Source organism: Muscardinus avellanarius (genome assembly GCF_963383645.1).
Source record: "Muscardinus avellanarius genome assembly, chromosome: 3".
Lineage (NCBI taxonomy): Eukaryota > Metazoa > Chordata > Mammalia > Rodentia > Gliridae > Muscardinus > Muscardinus avellanarius.
In genome coordinates, this window is record NC_137788.1 from 19,636,204 (window position 1) to 19,654,415 (window position 18,212).

Sequence of the window (18,212 nt, forward strand, 5' to 3'; positions counted from 1 at the left end):
GTACAAAATAAAATTGTGTGGAAATACTGCCACGTCTCTGAAGCTTTGTTTTACTTGTCCTCAGAGATTCTTTACCTGACAGTACTTAATTTAAATTCAGATAGCATTTTGGAATTACCAGGACTCTCTTCTAAGTAACTTATAATAATTAATGCTACATAGATGTCAGGAATGACTTCTTGCCAGGCCAGTACGCCATACTAAGAAAGGTGGGGATGTGTCTAAGTGTCTAAGCTATAGAGAGCACGTGACAGCAATTTTGGGGCACATGAGGTAGGTCAGAAGAGACTCCTTACCTGTGGGTTGTTGGTCCTTAAGAGAGTTCAGGTAGAGGAGGGATGAGGACAGACAGGCAGCGGCGGAAGCCCATCAGAAGAATGCCTAAGTAGGTGTGTGGTGTGGGGTGCCATGGACTTGCTCTGTTTGAAGGTAGCTTTGTAAAGCTACAATTTAGGGGAAGTGACTTTCACATGGTGTCCCTTTCTTCTTTGAGATATTCCAGATCTCCCGATTCTGCGTGTGCTGTTATGGCAGTTACATAGATTGCAGACACAGTTTTGCATCCTACTGCAGCCTTGGCATAGGTTCAAAGCATTGTTAGGGGCTTTAGGTTTTTCCAGTTTCATCATCTGGAAAGCTGGTATGTTTCTTTTCCTCTGACTCAGGCCTTCTCCCTAGTTGACTTGACTTTTACCCTTCATGTCCAGAGAGATTTCCCTGAAGTGGGATTGAGTCAGAAGGTTCTAAAGTTAGTTGCTCAATACTCATCCACTTATCTGTTTACTCATTCACTCCTGATTCATTCCTCTTTCATTCTGCAGTTACTGGGCTACAAAAGAGTGTGGATACAAAAGCGACTATGACACAGTTCTTGCCTTTAACTTACACCATCCAGTAGAGGTGGCAGTGTCTGTGGGTTCAGGGGTGTGGCAGTGAGAGGGAGCAGGAATGGCTTTAGAGAAGCGACAGACTTCAGCTAAGCCTTATTAAAAATGTAAAAGTGTGGTGTTTCTTTTGGGGACCTGGAGGAGTGGCTGGAGTGTGTGTGGTCTTGGAGATGGCAGGCTGGCAGGCTGCTAGGAGCAGTGGGAATAACCGAGCCTCTTTCCACAACGAGTCCACTGTTTGCTGCGAACAGAATTGCTAACCTAAGATTTTACTTCTCTTGTTTCTTTTTATACTAATTCCAAAAGCCTCTTCTCTGCCTTCCTTCCAAGAACCTCAGACTACTTTCATCCCTGCTTTCCAGGCATCCTAATTTCCTTTTATCTCCAGGAAAGTATCTCCAGACCAATGTTAATAAAATAATATCAATTTTTTCTATAATTAGAATACCAATAAGACAAAACTGATGTCATAAAATATAAGTGTTCTTTATCACTTAAGAACTATTGAGACCATGCATTCAACTTAAAGAAACTACTTAAAAGATTGTATCATAGAACCCACTAGATCCCTTTTTGTTCTTTTTTAATTTATTCTTTTTAATTTTTAATTTTTAAATTTTTTTGTGGTACTGGGGATAGAACCCAGGGGCATCCTACCTCCAAACTATACTCCCGCCCTATTTTTCATTATTTTTGAAACTGGGTCTCACTGAGTTGCAAAGAGTCTCACTAAGTTGCTGAGGCTGTCTGCGAACCGCGATCCTTCTGTCTCAGCCTCCTGAATGCTGGGAATTCTTTATTGTAAACAAGATACAAAGAACAAGAAAAATATTGCACAAATTGTCATAAGGATTTTTTTTATTTTTATTTTTTGTGGTGGTACTGGGGATGGAACCCTCCAGGCTATACTCCCAGAACTATTTTTATATTTTTTATTTGGAAACAGAGTCTCAAGCCAGCGAGGCTGGCTTCAAACCTGCACGATCCTCCTGTCTCCGCCTCCCAAGCAGGGGGATTACAAGTGTGCGCTACCACGCCCGGCTAGGATTTTTTAAATTAAGATAAATCTCTTTATTTCCCAAGGATACAAGTTTTGATGTCAGAAATCTATATCCAATATACAGAAAAAGTTTTAATGGGAAAATATAGTAACATTTAAAAAATACTGAATGTGCCAGGTGTGGTGGCGCACTCTTGTAATCCCGGTACTTGGGAGGCTGCGACTGGAGAATCACGGTGTGTGGACAGCCTCAGCTGCTCGGGCCCTTTGCAACTCACTGAGAACCTGTTTCAAAAAATAAAAAGACTAAAAAATAGTACTGGTGGTGCAGCTCAGAAGTAGAATACCTATGGGTTCCATCCCCAGTACTACAAGAAGAAAAAGAAAAAGAAAAGCCAGGTGTAGTGTTACATGCTTGTAATCTCAGCGCTAGGGAGGCTGAGACAGGATCGCACAGGTTCGAAGCCAGCCTCAGCTACTGAGTGAGGCTCTCAGCAACTTGGTGAGACCCTGTTTCCAAGTAAAGTGTAAAATAGGCCTGGGAGTATAGCCCAGAGGTAAAAGCCCCTGGATTTCATCCCTAGTACCACTAAATAAATAAATAAATAAATAGAAAAATAAAAATATGGAATGCTTCACGAATAATATATTTTCAAATTATATATATATTTATTTGTGTTTTTTATTTATTTTACCTTCGAGCTACACTCCAACCCTCTTTTATTTTTATTTTGAAACTGGGTCTCTCTAGGTTGATGACTGTCCTTGAACTTTTGACCCTCCTATCTCAGCCTCACAAGTACTGAGATTATAGGTGTGTGCCTCCATTCCTGTCTGTCACTTTACTTCATTATAGAAAAATTTTAGTCTCATTTATTTGGGAAAATTCTTAAAGATTTTGTAAGCAGAGATGGTATGTCAGTTTAAACTCTTAACCCCTGCCCCCTTGTACTGAGGATTGAACCCAGGGATGGTCTATGTCAGAGCTATATCCTCAGCCCAAATTTTTATTTTAATTCTGAATCAGGGTCGTGCTAGATTGATGACAATCTCACTGTTTGCTCAGGCTCTCCTTGAACCTGAGATCCTCCTGTCTCAGCCTCCCAAGTACTGAGATATTACAGGTGTGCACACCACCACGCCTGGCTTATAAATCTTTATTTTTTGTGGTCCTGGGGGTTGAACCCAGGGGCATTTTACCTCTGTGCCATTCCCCAATCTATTTTTTATTTTTATTCTGAAGCAGGGTTTCACTAAGGTGCTGAGGCTGACAGCAAACCTTAGATCCTTCTATCTGGAATGGTAGTGTATGCCACGATACCTGGCTTTTCAGATATTATGAAAGCGTTGATAATGTGCTATGTACTCTCTCTGGGTATTTTTCTTGCTATTGTGTTGTAATTTATATTCTGAAGAGAGTTTGACGCTATATAGGAGGGATCAGTTTTGATTCTGCCAACGCCTCCACTGTTACTAATAACACCCGAGGGCTAATTATGAGCGTGCTGTGCTTTGGGGCTATTTAATGGATCAGCTCAGTTAATCCTCATAAAGACTTTATGAGAAAACGGAATTTGAGAATTCCAAATTATTGTCCGTGTTTTTACGGGCCAAGTTTCTGTCCAAGTTTTCTCTGTCAGAACTGAGGTACTTTAAAAGGCAGGCTGCTGGGACCTTAAAGCATGCCTCCCTCTGCTCCCTGCGGGCCTCTTTTCATTGCATTTGACTTTTATAAAAGAGGCAAGAAGTGACCCTTTAATTGGGACTGTGCTTCCTGAACCGAAGGCCAGCTCAGTGTACGGGAGTGCAGGAGAGAAACCAAACAGTTCATTTATTGTGACGAGCAAGTGAAACGGAAGGTGTCAGACAGCTCGGCGAATCAAAGCTCTCGGTGAGGCTCCACTGCCCACGAGGTTTTCTTTATGTACTCGATGGAAACAGCATATTTGGTTGGGAAGTGCCTTTCACCAGGTGAGCTCTGTTGTCCCAACATGGAACGCTAGCAAGGAAGTGCTTCTTTTGGACCTGTTGGTTTAGAATTTAATTCATTTGTTAGAATTTGATCTGAAAAGCCAGGCATGATGTACATGCTTGTAATCCAGTATTTGGGAGACTGAGACAGGAGGATGGCAGATTTGAGGTTAGCCTCAGCTACTTAGGCCCTCCACAACTTAGTGAGACGCTATTTCAAAATAAAGAATAAAATGCAGGGCTGAGGGTGTAGCTCTGAGGTAGAATGCTCCTGGGTTCCATCCCCAGTACACAAATAATAATAATAACAACAACAACAATAATAATAATAATATTAATAATAATAATAATAATAATAATAATTTGATCTGAAAACCACTGGATCTGGGGACATGAAATTCAAGTCTTAGCTGCAGATACTCTTTAAGTTGAATAATTTTGGAGAGCAACTATGTTAAACTTCCAGGAACGTAATTTTCGTTTAGACAGATTAAGAGATTGAGGTGGTGCCGGGTGTGCGCATGCTTGTCATCCCCGCCCTTGGGAGGCTGAGACAGGAGGATCACACGGGTTTGAAGCCAGCCTCAGCTACTTAGTGAGGCTCTCAGCAACTTAAGGAGACCCTGTTTCCAAATAAAGTATAAAATAGGTCTGTAAGTGTAGTCCAGAAGTAGAAGGCCTCTGGGTTCCATTCCCAAAACTGCAAAAAAAAAAAAGAAAGAAAAGAAAAGAAAGGGGGAGGGAGGGAGGGAGAGGGGGAGGGAGGGAGAGAGGGATATTGAGGTGAACATTCTCCTATAACAATAGTATTCTATTCACTAAATTATAGTGTACCTTTTATTATTACAGTAAAAGATAATAGGACATGCTTGACCTGCTCTAGAGAACAGCATTCCCCCACCCCCTAGAATTTTGGTAGCATATCAGAGATGGTGGAAACATCTAAACTGGAGACTGATTAAACCACACACACACACACACACACACACACACACACACACACACACACACACACACACACGATGGAACCCAGAGGCATTCTACCTCCAAGCTACAACCGGAGCCCTATTTTATTTTATTTTTTTGGAAATAGGGTCTCACTAAGTTGCTGAGCTGACTTCGAACCTGTGATCCTCCTATTTCAGTTTCCCAAGTACTGGATTACAAGTGTGTGCCACTATTCAGCTTTTTTTGTTTGTTTGTTTTAATTTTAAAACAGGAGTTGGACATGGTGGCACATGCTTCTAATCCCAGTACTTGGGAGGCTGAGATAGGAGGATTGCAGGTTTGTTGCCAGCGTCCGCTACTTAGGCCCTCTGCAACTTAGTGAGACCCTGTTTCAAAATAAAGAATAAAAATAGGGCTGGGGGTGGGCTTGGAGGTAGAATGCTCCTGGGTTCAATCCCCAGTATATAAAAAAAAAAAAAGGGTGAGGGTGGAGATGTAGCTCAGTAATAGAGCGCTGCTGGGTCCCATCTCCAGTACCCAAAATAAAAACATAAACAAATTGATAAATACATCAAAAGCCGGTTTGTTATATCTGTTCTCAAAGTTGAAAAACATTGGACCATCACAGCAGACTGGTCAGTGTATCAGACATGCTGCACACTGGGGTGTGGGGAGGGTCTGGGGAGGGTCTGCACACGGTGCCTCCTGCCCCGCTGTCTTCCTGCAGTGGGCATCAGGATGCTGGCTGGTGCTCTGTGCAGGGCTGGCCCAGCGTGGCATACTGAGTAAGTGTCTGGCCATGAGCAGGATCCAGAGCTGTGCTGTCTAGAAATTACTGAGTACTTAGAATGTGACTCGTGCAGCTGAGGAGGTGGATGCTTAATATTGTTTCATTGTGGTTCGTTTAAATTTGTATTCCAATAGCTACCTGACACGAATGGCTAGCTGCCTTATTGGACAGCGAAGACATAACTGTTTCCATCGTCACAGAAGGTTCTCTTGGGCAGCACTGCTGAGCTTTCATTTTGAGACGCCCTTTGACTTGGCACAAATCTTTGAACAAGTCTACTGTTTTCCTAGCATTCTAATTTATCAAATGGAGGTGGAAGTAGATGCCCTTTTGTCGCCAAGAATATTAATATGCAAACAAGAGCACCATGAAGAGCTTTCATTATAAGGAAAAAATATATTTAAAAATACTGTAGAAAACAGATGATGGCCTAAGAGTAATACTGTTAAAGGATGTCTCGTAACTCCTAGCCAATGATTTGTTTAATAGAACCTACTCTGTCTTTGGAAAATCTATAATCTATTATTCCATTTTCTATTTAGGTACTTAAAGCTTTCACCAAAACACCCAGAATCAAATACTGCTGGAATGGACATCTTTGCCAAATTCTCTGCTTATATCAAGAATTCAAGACCAGAAGCTAATGAAGGTAAAAACTAAAAAAAATAAATTATCATTGTAGAAAAAAAAGAGTCAAACAACAATTAAAACTATTATTTTAGCTGGGCATGGTGGTACATGCTTGTAATCCTAGTACTTGGGAGGCTGAGATAGGAAGATTGCAGTTTGAAGACAGCCCCAGCAACCAGTGAGACTCTCAGCAACCTAGTGAGACCCTTTTTTCAAATAAAAAAATAAAATTGGCTTAGGGGAATAGCTTGGAGGTAGAATGCCTCTGGGTTCAATTTCCAGTACCACAAAACAAAAAACCAAAAATCTGTTATTATGATAGTAATTAAAAATGAATACATGGAATCTAGGCATTTCCATAAGTACTAAGAACATCTTTCAGAGTTGTTAAGTTCACCATGAAGGGACTAGGCAAAGAATTAGAGGCACATTAATGGTAGCCGGGCGTGGTGGCACACACTTGTAATCCCAGCATTCGGGAGGCTGAGACCGGAGGATCGCGGTTCGCGGACAGCGCAGCTACTTAGTGAGGCCTCTGCAACTCAGTGAGACCCTGTTTCAAAATAAAGAATAAATATTGGGCAGAGGGTGTAGCTTGGAGGTCAAATGCCCCTGGGTTCCATCCCCAGACCCGTAAAAAAATAAATAATGGTTTATGTGGTTGTAGTGGTTTCAAATAGGTTGACTTAGCTTAATTTTTATTATTACTAAGTCTTTTCTTTATTCGCTGGGTACCAGCAGCCTAAAATTAGCTTGGGCAAGTGTGTATGTGCATGCACTTGCTAATTACCCTTAAAGAGCAGTTTTTGTAGTTGTTTTCAGAGAGTAATTACACTCATCAGCCTTCCAAATTTCTCTGCATGATAAACCTAGAATTTTTGTTTTAGGGGATATTTTCTTGGTGAGAATTGTTTTGGTAGTATAAGATGCAGACTTTTTATTTATCTAAAGATACTCTTAGGCGGGTATGGTGGTGCACGCTTATAATCCCAGTATTTGGGAAGCTGAGACAGAAGAATTGCAGGTTCTTCAGGAACTTAGTGAGACCCTGTTGAGACCCTGTTTCTAAACAAACAAAAAAGTTTTGGGGATGTAGCCAGAGGTAGGTCGCCCCGGGTTCCATCCCCAGTGCCGCACGTACATGCAAAATACACTTTATTATTTCACGTACCAAACCACATATTGAGAAAGGAAAATCTCTTTGAAAGTGAACTCTATAATCCTTTTAATGAACTTTATAACATTCAGTAATTTCCCATTTTTCTTTCTTTGAGATATTAAGCATTCTTTTTTTTTTGGAGGGGGGACTGAATAGAGATTTTAAAAGTTATAGCAATAGCTGAGCATGGTAGCACATGCTTGTCATCCCAGTACTTAGGGAGGTTAGGACAGGAGGATCGTAGGCTCGTGCTAGCTGTAGCAACTTAAATAAAATAGGACTGGGAGTAAAGCTCAGGTGTAGAATTCTAAAGATACTTTAACTCATCATAGTTTGGTTTGGTCGCTTGGGTGAGGTTCTAAATGTTTGTGGCAGCAAATGAACAAGACTACCAAGGGGGGAAATACCAGTGTTGGTTAAGCAGGAACAAATAATCTTTTTAGAAAGGGAAACCCTTGCAGATTTCTTTATGTTATTTTAGTAGGCAGATTTCCAAGCAATTTTATTAAAATTAGAAATTGCAGAATTTTATAATTTAGTATTGAATTTCAGTTGGTTTTTGCTCTTGGTTTCTGGAATAATGTTCGCTGCATGAAATGTTTTTTTCTAGAGTGAAGGGAAAATGGGGAATATTTTAGTGCCCTGGCCTGGCTCAACGTCTATTTATAATATGTTCCAGTAGTTGCCTTGGTTTGGAAGCAATTTTCTTTTAGTAACTGTCTTTTTTTTCTGACTAATGTTTCTGTCTAAGCAACTTGTACACTGAGCAAATGGTTCTATTGGACCCCTCCTCCCCGCAGACAGTGTCTTTTCTCTGTTCTCTGCGGTCATGCAGGCCTAGTGTTTTCATTAGACTATCCTTTTATACCCAGATCCTCTTGCTGAACAGTTGTTTGTGCAGAGTTACACAGGTTTCATTTCTCTGTGTGGCTTTTGAGGGCTGGGGGGTGGTTGAATTTCTTCTGACACTTGGTGGGGAGGAAAAGGGAATGAGTTTGCTTTTGCTTTGGAGGATGAGGGTTGAGGAAGAGAAGTGACTCACTTAAGTATTACTTTGTATTCTATTTTTTCCTTTGAATTTATTACTGGTTAGAGTAGCCACCTACACTTACAGTCTACAGAATGTTGTAACCAATAAGAACAAACATAATGGATTACACTGTGCATAAGTTGGAAGGCTTTATATTAAATTACCTACTGGTAAGTAAGAACTCCGTTGCCAAGCAGCTTTCCCCTACAGGGACCCATCACTGCCTTGAGACTTTAGAAAATAGGGTTGCAAATCACTTTGGAGCTTGATGGGCCTCCCTTAGGCATGTTTGCTGCAGGTCTGTCTGTTGAGTGCAATTAAAAGCCTCCAGTAAGCCTAGGAAAGTAGTGCTCTACCTCCCTCCACTCCCCAGAAATGCTGTCTACGCATAGAGACAGACTTGTCATTTTTACATGGTAAATCAGAGTAGACAAATCTTTGATTAGTTTTACTAGCCTATTAAATATTTTACAAAGTTCAATATATTGGAACAATTTTAAGACCTTTTAGGATCTAAGTAATGGATTAGATGACTAGATGCTCTGGTTCTGAGCTAGTGAAAGTGAAACATGAGCCACCATTTGGATGGAAATACAAAATAAACAAGACTTAAAGAACAAAATAAGGTGAGCGTGGTGGCGCATGCTTGTAATCCCCGCACTTGGGAGGCTGAGACAGGAGGATTGCACAGGTTCGAAGCCAGCCTCAGCTACTGAGTGAGGCTCTCAGCAACTTAGTGAGACCCTGTTTCCAAATAAAGTATAAAATAGGTCTGGGAGTGTAGCCTGGAGGTAGAAAGCCCCTGGGTTCCATCCCTAGTACCCAAAAAAGGGGGAGCCAGGGGTGTAGCTCAGAGGTAGAATGCCCCTGGGTTCAATCCCAGCACTACCAATGAATGAATGAATGAATGAATACCCATGATGGACAGATAGAGTATGTAAGTTTTAGGTAACAAGTCCAAGTCAATTCTTAGTACCTTTTTTCCCCCCCAATACAAGGGATGGAATCTATCTCCGAGCTACGCCCCTCAGTCCTATATTTTAGTCTTTTTTTTTTTTGGTGGTACTAGGGATGGACCCCTTCTACCTCCGGGCTACACTCCCAGACCTATTTTATATTTTTATTTGGAAACAGGGTCTCTTAAGCCAACGAGTCTGGCTTCGAACCTGCGCGATCCTGTCTCCACCTCCCAAGCGTGGGGATGACAAGCGTGCGCACCACGCCTGGCTCTGTGTACTTATTTAGTGTAGTTTTTATTTATTAGATAGTAGAAATCCTTCCACCTCAAAATCAGATATTCCTCAGTTTTTTAAAATGCTACTTATTTCAAATGTGGGTTTTTATTGAACCATTCCCCCGTTGGTGCACGTCTAGATTGTCTCAAGGTGTTTACTATAGTGAACAATGCTGCTGGTGAATGTCCTTGAGCTCGACTCAAACAGGGAATATGGTTTATGAGTTTCAATTTTTCTCTATTTTGCCAAATTGTTCTCTAAAAGGTCGTGTCAGTTTATATTTCCACTAACCTACAAGTATTCATATCTTCACATTTCTGACTCTTACGTATATCTTTTAAATTTTGTTCTACTTCTAAAGGCAAAAAAGGGTCTTTAAAATACATAATTAAATTTAAATGACTCTGTGGCCGCTGTTGTACTTATTTTATTTTATTTTTAGAGCTTTTGAAATAGCTATTTGTATGTTCCAGCATTGCCACTGCAAGGGTAAGGGGAATAATAGTGCTACTTATTTCAAAGACAAGGCTATTTCTGATGGCCTACTACTGCCTTCTGGTGGTTAAGCTTGGCATTTTCTTTATCTTAATTACCTATTCCTTGGTGATGGTTAATCTTTATAGCTTTATTATGTTTATTGAATAGTGGTATTTTTGTTCTTTTTTTTTGTTGGCCACACTTTATATGATATATAAAAATGTTATCGAGACAGGAGGATTGCCGTTTCATGGCCAGTTTCAGCTATTTAGGACCTTTGCAACCTAGTGAGACTCTGTTTCAAAATTAAGAATAAAATATAGGCCTGGGGATGTAGTTTGGAAAAGAATGATTCTGGGTTCAATTCCCAGTACTGAAAAAAATGTTATCAAATGATTCATCATTCCCTGTTTCCATTGGTTCTTTAACAGTGCACGCATGCCCAGGAACATTCTACCTCTGATACCCTCAGCCCTATTTTTATTTATTTATTTTTGATGGTACTGGGGTGGAACCCAGGAGCTTTCTACCTCTGAGCTATACTCCCAGACCTATTTTATATTTTATTTGGAAACAGGGTCTCACTAAGTTGCTGAGAGCCTCACTAAGTAGCTGTGGCTGGCTTCGAACCTGAGCGATCCTCCTGTCTCAGCCTCTCAAGTGTGGGGATTATAACTGTGCGCCACCACTCCCGGCTTATCTTTTATTTTAAAACAGTCTCACTAGGTTGATGAGAGTCTCACTACTTGCTGAGGCTGTTCTTAAACTTGAGATCTTCCTGTCTGAGCCTTCCAAGTTCTGGGATGATAAGTGTGTGCCACTGTGCCCAGCATGAATCTAGAAATTCTGCCCTCCCCCCCCCCTTTTAGGTACAGTCATAAAAAGTTTTTCATCGTGTCTTGAACTCCATAGTAAACCTAGCTATTTCTCACATTGCATTCCCTTGTTAATTTATGAACTTTAAGCCAGGTGTGGTGGTGCACGCTTGTAATCCCAGCGCTTGGGAGGCTGAGACAGGCGGATCACACAGTTTTGAAGCCAGCCTCAGCTTCTTGTGAGGCTCTCAGAAACTTAGTGAGGTTCTGTTTCCAAATAAAGTAAAAAATAGGTCTGGGAGTATAGCCCAGAGGTGGAAAAGCCCCTGGGTTCCACCCCCAGTACCACACACACACACACACACACACACAAAAAAAAAAAAAAAAAAAATTTAAATAAAAATGTATTAACTTTACCTTGCAGCTAACTGTATGTGTAGTCATTAGCTTTCTGTGATTAGTAAAAGGTTAGGCCCATTGCTCTGTGGTTTTTTGTTTGTTTGTTTGTTTTTTGGTAGTGGTACTGGGGTTTCTGGAATCCCTTCTACCTCTGGGCTATACTCCCAGACCTATTTTATACTTTTTTAAAATTTGGAGACAGGGTCTCTTAAGCCAGCGCGGCTGGTTTCAAATCTGCACGATCCTCCTGTCTCTGCCTCCCAAGCGTGGGGATTACAAGCGTGCGCCACCATCCCCGGCTGATACTCTATTTTTAAAAAGTCTTAGCAAACTAATCATTGCAGAGAAATTCCTTGATCTGATAAAGAATGGTTATAAGATCTTGTAATCCCAGCATTTGATAGGCTGAGATAGAAGGATCGTAGTTCGTGGACAGCCTCAGCTACTTAGTGGCCCTTTGCAACTCACTGAGGCCCTGTTTCAAAATAAAGAATAAAAAATAGGGATAGAGATGTAACTCAGAGGCAGAATACCCCTAGATTCCATCCCTAGTACCCCCTCAAAAAAAAAGAAAGAAAAGAAAAGAAGAAGAGGGCTTGGGGTGTAGCTCAGAGTTAGGATGCCCCTGGGTTCAATCTCTAGCACCTAAAAAAAAAAAAAAAAAAAGAGGATCCTATTTCAGTATAGTAAATCTAACTCTGAACTGACCCTGGCCTTTTCACGAAGCCGTGCTATTCTTGGCTTCTTGTGTATATAAGATGGTGACACAAAACCTGCTTGGATGTTTGCACAGGTGTTGGTGTTTAACACATTTTTTAGTGATACATCGTATTCCTGGAGGAGCAAGGCTTAAAAACCAAGAGATGTAATCTGTGCCCTGTGCTGGGATCCACAGCTCCCCCCCCCCACACACACACACACTCATTTTTGCAGTTGAGAGTCCGCTGCCTTGGGCCATAGGATGACAGGCACCGCACTCGGAAGTGCTCGTGCTGTTTGTATTGTTGAGCGCCGTGCGCACGCGCAGGCTCCAGGAGAGCGGGGCTGCTCCCGGGTCTTGTTCCCCGGAGCTGAGTGCCCAGCAAGCCTTTGGTCCGGCTGGTGACTCAAATAGCAAGACTTCTCTTTCAGGGCTGGGGTCGTTGTCTTTCTTACATTTTCTTTTTTTAAGCACTGGAGAGGGGCCTCTTGAAGACTCTGCAGAAGCTGGATGAGTATCTGAATTCTCCCCTCCCGGATGAGATCGATGAGAACAGCATGGAGGACATTAAGTTTTCTACACGCAAGTTTCTGGATGGCAATGAGATGACATTGGCTGATTGCAACCTGCTGCCCAAGCTGCACATCGTCAAGGTGGGCCCCGGGGCCGCGTGCCAGGGCGGCCTCCTCCCCCCTCGGCCCCTTCTCCATGGCGGGGGCCGCATCCGCGCAACCGTGCTGTCTACGCATAGCTGAAACACCCTAGAGTTAATTAAGTGGAAAATTAGGTCTTAAATTGAGAAAACCAGACATCTAAGACAGTATGCAGTTTTTGTTTGTGTGGGAGGGTACTGGGGACTGGACCCAGAGGCGTTCTACCGCCAGGCACCCCCGGCTTTATTTCTTATTTGGAAACAGGGTCTCACAGGTTGTTGAGAGCCTCATTACATTGCTAAGGCTTTGAATCTGCAGCCTTCCTGCCTTACCTCCCAAGCGCTGGGATTGCAAGTGCACCACCACGCCCGGCTCAGAATGCATTTTAAAACCTTTGTTCAGGCCGGGCGTGGTGGCGCACACTTGTAATCCTCGCACTTGGGAGGCTGAGACAGGAGGATCGCACAGGTTTGAGGCCAGCCTCAGCTACTTAGTGAGGCTCTCAGCAACTTAGTGAGACCCTGTTTCCAAATAAAATATATAAAAGGTCTGGTAGTATGGCCCAGAGGTAGAAAGCCTCTGGGTTCCACCCCCAGAACCACACACAAAAAAATAAACAAACAAAACCCTTCGTTTGGTCACACTTTGCTCTCTCCCTCTCTCTGGATGGTCAGGGCAGCACTTGCAGTCACTGCCGTAGCTCTGAGTCCCTGGTGTAGCTTGTGGTCCTAGTCATTATGTAAAAGTCTAATTAGAGCTGGGCGTGGTGGTGCATGCCTGTAATCCCAGCACTTGGGAGGCTGAAACAGGAGGATCACAGGTTTGAGGACAGCCTCATCAAGTAGTGAGATTCTCATCAACCTAGTGAGACCCTGTTCCAACAATAAAAAGGGTCCTGAGGGGTAGCTCTGAGGCAGAATGCCTCTGGGCTCAATTCCCAGTAACACTAACACACATACAAAGTTTAGTCAGAATCTTCTTATTCGATTTTAAAAATTAAAAAGCATCCATTATATAAAGGAGCTTTGGAGCAAGGCCTGGTGGCACACACCTATAATCCTAGTACTTGAGAGGCCGAGACAGGAAGATTGCAGGTTCAAGACCAGTCTCAGCAGTTTGGTGATACCAGCAACCTAGCGAGTTAGAACAAGAAATAAAAAGGGCTCAGGGTATAGCTTAGAGGTACAGTGCTTCTTGGTTCAGTCCTCAGTACCACTAAATAAATAATAAAGTCTAATCAGACTTCAAACAGAAGCATTTCTTAAAGGTTCACTAACTAGTCACTTGCTCTCAAATATGGCTAGTTTTTGAGACACGGAAATAAATGTTAATTTTTGATCTCTTTATGTTTCAGGTGGTGGCCAAGAAATACCGCAACTTTGATATCCCCAAAAGCATGACAGGCATCTGGAGATACCTAACCAATGCGTATAGTAGGGACGAGTTCACCAACACCTGTCCCAGTGACAAGGAGGTTGAGATAGCATACAGCGATGTCGCCAAAAGACTGACCAAGTAAACACACCCACGAGAGCCGCCTTCAGACCTTCCCCTGCGAGCGCTTCCTAACAGACTGCTCCTCTTCCTTCACAGTAGAACGCATTGTGCACGAACCCGCAGTTATCCAAGATTAGGCTCCAGGATAGACCAAGATAGAGTAGTTACTTAAAACACACACTCCTGAGCAGTATTATTTTCAACCCTCCCCTGCCTGCCTCCCCGACCGTCTCCTCCTCTCCTCCACTGGGGACACTCCATCACCAGCGCTCCCCCGCTCCGGAGTCCTCCCACCGAGCCCACTCGCTGTGAAAGGTGGCAGAGTATTTGAGGTGCAGTGTTTTAACTGTTAAAATAGTAGCCATGACATCAGTCGAACCCAAACTGGTGCATAATGTGTGGTACAAGGAATATTTGTGTATTTTTGACGTTTTGTAATCTTAGTAAGGTGTATGGAAGGATTGCTCCTGTGTCTGTCAGAGATGCCCTGTCTCTGGATCCAGTCTGTCCTGTACCAAAGGACATCACCGCCGGAGGAGAGCGCCTCCTGCAGAGGGCCACTGCGGACTCTGCTCTTTGTGGATCGAGTTTTGGTTTTGCTAAAATCATTTATTCTTCATACAAACTGTAACATCCGACAGTGTGGAAGGGAGAGGCGTGGGGAGGGGTGGTGTCGAGATCCTCAAGGTGTCACCCTCACAGGAGCCGTGGGCCCGAGCTCCGTCTGAAGGTGCCCGGTGCCATCATGTGGGACGTCATCAGCCTCTTCCTTTTTAGGTAGCCGTGGGCCCCGCTGTTTGCAGATCTTTTGAGCAACACTACATAAACGGATAACTAATTTAGCTGTAGCAGTAAGTGGTCAGTAATGTAAGAATTGCCGCCTATAGAAATTAACCTATGGAAATGTAGAGTGGGTTTGTCAAACGATCAAGTCATTTTTGTTTCTAAAGCATATCTAATGTAGATTAAATCTGGAGAGTGTCCCCACGCATGCTCCATTAGAGACCATAAGCGGTCTCTGCGCCGTCCCGCCCCCGGCGCCGTTGGACTTTGCACACAGCGCTGCCCGCTCCTTTGGGACTGCGTGGTGGTGTTATGGTGGGTGTGTATTTGCCAGTTTTGCCTAGTCTCAGTCACTACTTCTTTGAATTAAAAATTTCTGCAGTTGCATTGAAGAATTGCACTCGATATGTGTGCTTTTGGTGTTTTGTTTTTTAAATTGAAGTTTTAAAGCAGAAAATATTTGTGCTCTAACAAAGAAGAATGAACTTGGTGAAAGTAGAACAAGAGTTTGCTGTGTATTTATCTTTTTTTCTTTCTTTTTAAACAAGCTGGACTAAGTACTGCTTTGAAGACTGGCTATGACTGTAATACGTTTTTGGTAATTTTTACACCTAACTTGTTTAAGGAGTGCTATTTTTCATAGATTGAGGTGTTTTTTTAATTTTAGGTATATCGCTTTAAAATGGCAATGGTCCCCCTTTGATATCTAACATTTATTAAAAGCACTGCTTTATGGAAGCAGCCTCGATAGGCCTGCTGCACTTCTTAACCTGTCAGTAATTAGCTTAGAAAGAAACAGCTCCCTCCATACCGTTCTCAGGGCGTCCCTCGGCCTCCCTTCCCAGTACTCCTTGTTGAGAGCTGAAGCACGGTTAGCCCCTGCATGAGGGTTTATCTGCTTCCAGAAAGGGCGGTTCTGTTGCAGTGGCCTCGGCGGCTGGCAGGGCCACAGCACCCTGCGCCTGCTCCTCGAATAGCGCTCCTTGGCCTTCAGGTGGTACCGACCCATGCCTGTGGTTAAGGATGAAGAAGACTGGAGACGGGGTGCTTTCTTTCAGTGAGTTTTGGACTAAGTGAGGCAGAGTGCGGGGCTCCAGAGAGAGGAGCGGCGTTGCCCAAGACAGAGCGGTGGAAACGCCATCTGAAATTCAGTTGTGACGCAGTCTTTCTGTGGATATATATTCTCTTTGTTGTTTTTAGTTACCTGGTGGTCACACTCGGCTATCTCTCTGCATGCCAAAGGAAAGCAAGTCTTATGATTTTGATGAAGGCAGAATTATTTCTTGTAGGATGATTTTATTTCTCTATCAAGTCAGTCAAATGAAATAGAAATTAGCAAATAGATAAAACCTAGTTAAAATAATCCTGCAACAAGTGCTTACTTCCCTGTTGTATATCCATGGAGAGATTATGGCCCCAAATCTTGAGAGATTGAGATGAGGGGGTTTGCATGCAGTTCCTGTAGTGTGTGGTGGACATATGGAAGGCATCTGATTTTATTTCTACAGCTAAGTCCTTTCCCTCCTTTTGTTACATTCAGGGAGGAGAGAGATTAGCATCTGGGTAGAAAGCCTCACTGTTTCCAAGGGACGCCGAAGCATGTTTGTTTTTTTTAACAGTTGGAAAACTTTCTACTATTCCAGTTGATGTAACTTTCTTTTTTTTTTGATGTAGATTCAGATTTTTAATAAAATTCAAATAAGATCTTGTTTCTTGGTAACTTTGGCTTTCAAAACTCTAAACCCTGAGCAATCTGCATACAATTAAGAGATTCTGACATTTATCTTACACTAAGTGGATCAAGTCTAGAATTTAGTCATTTTTACTTGTTCTTTCAAATATTTCCAGAGTTGCATGTAGATAGCTTGTATTTCTGTGCATTAAATAATTTAGAAAATATCTGCAAAGTAAAATGAGAGGTAGTAGAGACTATTTTCATGGACATTTTGATACACATTTCATCAAGCTGATTGAGTCCCCAATCTCCTGCACAGGTTATAATCAGTGTTCAGTTGAGAGGGAGGAAAGCACTCGTTAGTGATAGCTATCAGTTTTTAAATTACATCTTTTATAGATTATTGAGGTTGGGGCAACCAAAATTATATTTTTATCATGAAAAAAAAAATCAGCTCCTCAAGCCATAATGTTGAACAGAATGGGAGTATTTTCTTTAGAATTTCTTGAACAGGCAAATGAAAGCTTATAGAATGCTTGTGTTTTCTGTCTCTGGAATATCACCAGTATACTGCTGGCAGCTATTGTATTAAAAAATAAAATATATTTTCACTATCATAAAGGAGTCTTTCTTTCTCCCCTTTGTAAATAAATAACTCGGGGTAAAAATACTTTGAGACTACTCTTTTTTCTGAGTGCAGGATGCAGCATATTTAATAGGATAAAGAAAAGTAAAACCTACATAATCAAGTCCAGTAAGTGCAGAAAATAAGTTGGTGAAAACGTTCAGAACACTCACTCTTAGTAACATGGAACACAATGTTCTTAACCTGGTAAGAATGTTCAGCAAGAACCTCTAGCAGCCGGATGTGGCGGCGCACGCTTGTAATCCCAGCATCGGGGAGACTGAGACAGGAGGATCGCGGTTCACAGACAGCCTCGGCTACTTAGTGAGGCCCTCTGCAACTCAGTGAGACCTTGCTTCAAAATAAAGAATACAAAATAGGGCTGGGGGTGTAGCTCGGAGGTACAATGCCCCTGGGTTCCATCCCTGGTACCAGAAAAACAAAAACAAAAACACGTATGGCAAATGCTACATGAAAGCACGAAATAGAGACTTCGTGTGTAAGCAGGAGGAAGACAGGGTGTGCCCTCTCAACAGTGTGCAGCTGCTTTCCCAGCCACTCTATAAAGCAGCCCAGCGGCCTTGTCGAGGGCACACCCTCGACCTAACCCGCCAGGCGCCGCCTCCCAAGGGTCAAGGCTGGCAACCAAGCCTAACACTCAGGCCTTAGGAGCCATTTCAGATTTTAGAAAACTAAAGAAGTGGATTCCAAAAATCCATATGGAAGAGCTATGCCCCAACAGCTGACATTGTCTGGGAGCAGGGCAAGAAAGGGATCTTGATCAACACATCAAGATTTATTAGTTGGGCGTGGGAGCACACACTTGTAATCCCAGCATTTGGGAGGCTGAGAAAGGATTGTGGTTCACGGACAGCCTCAGCTACTTAGTGAGGCCCTTTGCAACTCATACCTTGCTTCAAAATAAAGAATACAAAATA

The 18,212-nt window shown here is 42.5% G+C and overlaps 1 protein-coding gene across 1 annotated transcript in view; it reads left to right on the forward strand.

Annotated features, from left to right (window-relative positions):
* CLIC4 (chloride intracellular channel 4) overlaps positions 1-14,213 on the forward strand; it is a gene marked incomplete at both ends in the record, with an annotated part of 61,275 nt that extends 47,062 nt beyond the window's left edge. The window contains 3 exons of the mRNA XM_080692455.1: positions 6,139-6,245; positions 12,513-12,694; positions 14,049-14,213. Of these exons, the coding sequence (XP_080548581.1) occupies positions 6,139-6,245; positions 12,513-12,694; positions 14,049-14,213 (454 nt within the window). The remainder of the gene's footprint in view (positions 1-6,138; positions 6,246-12,512; positions 12,695-14,048) is intronic.
* Positions 14,214-18,212: the final 3,999 nt, after the last annotated feature.